General features: G+C 35.4%; 1 protein-coding gene across 1 annotated transcript; it reads right to left on the minus strand.

Moving 5' to 3' along the window:
- Positions 1-537: 537 nt before the first annotated feature.
- On the minus strand, positions 538-1,733 carry LOC133806912 (uncharacterized). Its single transcript, XM_062245007.1, has 3 exons — positions 1,401-1,733; positions 665-751; positions 538-546 (listed from the first exon to the last, which is right to left on the minus strand). Exons 1-3 carry the CDS (start codon positions 1,731-1,733, stop codon positions 538-540), a joined length of 429 nt encoding a protein of 142 aa, XP_062100991.1.
- Between the last annotated feature and the right edge of the window lie 904 nt (positions 1,734-2,637).

Consider the following 2,637-nt stretch of genomic DNA (forward strand, 5'->3'; position numbering starts at 1 on the left):
AACATCCCATTACCCATTCACTCCCCTCATATAATACTTTTCATGCTCATGGTATGGGTCAAAAAGAGTAAATGGTATTTCATTTCACAGTTAGGCTCAAAAGAATGTGTTAATCAAGTAAATGGTTATAAGGCTCAAAAGGGTTGACTAAGGATAAAATTTAATAGGGTTAGCTTGAAAGGCACAACCAATCCGAAAAAAATTCCTATATCATTTTCCTAAATGTGCATTGTTTCAAATTTCATCTCAAATAGTAAGTAAACAGGTTCAAGAATTTTTTTTCAAACTTTTCAAACCATAATCCAAATTTGACATGCATAAAATAACTTAATTATAACATTTGTAATTTATGAGCAATAGATCTCTAATTTCAACAAATCACAGTGAAAAACAAAGTAATCTAACCAAGCACACATATTGTTTTTAGAAGCACATCAATTTTTCCTTTGGATTATACTACAAAACAGTCAATCATATTAAAATGTCAATTATTATCAACTTAATTTATACTCTAAAACATGACTCAATACAATCTAACTAAACAAACTTAAAAAATTGAAACACATCAAATAATATAACACTGAAAATAAATCACTCCCCCAAACTTAAAACCTAACATTGTCTCTAATGTTAAAGTGTAGAAAGAATGAGACAAGAGACTTACTTGAACTGCCACATCAGTATGGCAGTTGTTGAGGCTGGGAACTAGCGTCGTAGCACCATATGCATAGCGATGTAGTGCTACAATCACCTAAACTTCAATTTTTTTCACAGTTTACTATTTACAAAACAAAAATTCACTATTAAAACTAAAAAATAAAACACAATCTCTAAAAACATTTGTACAATCAAAAACAAAAACAAATAACATAAAAATAAAATTAAAAATAAACATAGGTGTACCTCCTATCAGCGCTGTCTTTAACGTCATTTAGCCAGACTCTTGTTTTCTTTAATAATCAACCCGGATCAAGTCCTCCCCTCACATCCTTGAAAGCCATAGTGTCATGAGTTGGCCCTCATTTCTTATGATTATAAATTGGTGGCACTTTCCCTCACTCATATAACATTCGAATCCTTTCATTAAAATATTTGTTTTAACCAGTTACGCCCCTTTCTCATTCCACTTTTAACTATGGAGATTTTCTTAGAGCCTTCCTACTTGTTCCCTTCTTGGTTTACCACTTCAACTCTACAACAAGTTGGAATTTCTATTGCTGCAAAAAACTTTAAATATAACTCTCTTTTTGCACTCGTAGTGTTAACTCACCCTTTTGTACATCAATTGAAGCCCTACGAGTCGCCAAGGATGGTCTTCCAAGTATTATTGGAATATTTTCATCTTCCTCCATATCTAATACAATAAAATCCGCAGGAAAGATGAATTTACCCACTTTTACCAATACATCCTCAATCACTCCATAAGGGTGATTAAATGATCTATCTGCCATCTGCAAATATATCGTAGTTGGCCGAGCTTCTCCCAAATTCAGCTTCGGAAAGATTGATAGAGGCATTAAATTCACACTAGCCCCTAAATCATATAAAGCCTTTATTCCTAATAAACCCCCTATAGAACATGGGATATTGAAACTACTAGGATCATTAAGCTTTGGAGGTAGTTTCTTTTGTAGTATTGCGCCACAGTCTTCAGTTAGTGCTACCGTCTCATAATCCTCTAATTTCCTCTTTCTTGACAAGATTTCTTTCATAAACTTCACATAGGTGGGCATTTGTTCTAATGCTTCTACGAACGGTATATTAATATGTAGCTTCTAGAACACCTCTCAAAAATTTGCAAATTGCTTATCCAGATTATGCTTGCGAAGCCTTTGTGGATATGGAATTTTAAAATGATGCTCAATACTCACAGGTCGTACCTCCTCTTCCTTTCTAAGGTCTTCAGTAACCTTTTCTTCATTAGAATTCTCTTTCATTGGAAGGCCTTCAGTAACCTCCTCTTGTGCTGGACTAGTGACATGTTGATCCTCTATCTTCTTGCCCTTGTTTTCTACTGTCGGCCCCTCATACTTAGTCCCACTCCTCAAGGATATTGCATTACAATGCTCTTTAGCATTAACTTCTGTAATGCTAGGAAAATTTCCTTTAGCTCTATTAGCCATTAAAGTAGCCAACTGCCCTATTTGAGTCTCCAAACTCCTAATGAATGCCCTGGTTTCACTCATAAATTGGTTGAGTACATCAGGTTGAGGTTCATCTGGTTTCATTGGCATTTTTTGTAGTCTATTTTGTGGTTGATAATATCTAGGTGGAGGATGTTGTTGTGCATGTTGTTGATATGGTGGTCTATTTTATGTAGGTTGATATTGTGGTTGAGGTGGAGGGTAAGGTTGTAGAGTGTTTTGGTTATTGGACCAGGAAAAATTAGGATGGTTCTTCCAAGCTGGGGTGTAGGTCATAGAATTGGGATTATTGGGTTGTCTCTGGTAATTTCCTATAGCTTGTACTTCTTCCATGGGAACATTATTCATATCTAGAGCAGGGCATTGGTTGGGTGGATGGGTTGTACCACACAATTCACATAGGTTGTGAACTTGCATAGCTTGAGATGGGAGTGTAGTCTTTTGTAGTTGCTTTGTCAAGGCTGCTACTTGAGCTGTAAGCATGGATATAGCA

Source organism: Humulus lupulus, chromosome X (genome assembly GCF_963169125.1).
Source record: "Humulus lupulus chromosome X, drHumLupu1.1, whole genome shotgun sequence".
In the NCBI taxonomy this organism is placed as follows: domain Eukaryota; kingdom Viridiplantae; phylum Streptophyta; class Magnoliopsida; order Rosales; family Cannabaceae; genus Humulus; species Humulus lupulus.

Coding starts and splice junctions, on each gene's coding strand:
- LOC133806912 (XM_062245007.1), bottom strand. CDS start 1,733: ATGCCCACCTATGTGAAGTTTATGAAAGAAATCTTGTCAAGAAAGAGG. Junction 752..1,400: donor GAGTGATTGAGGATGTATTG/GTAAAAGTGGGT, acceptor ATTGAAGTTTAG/GTGATTGTAGCACTACATCG.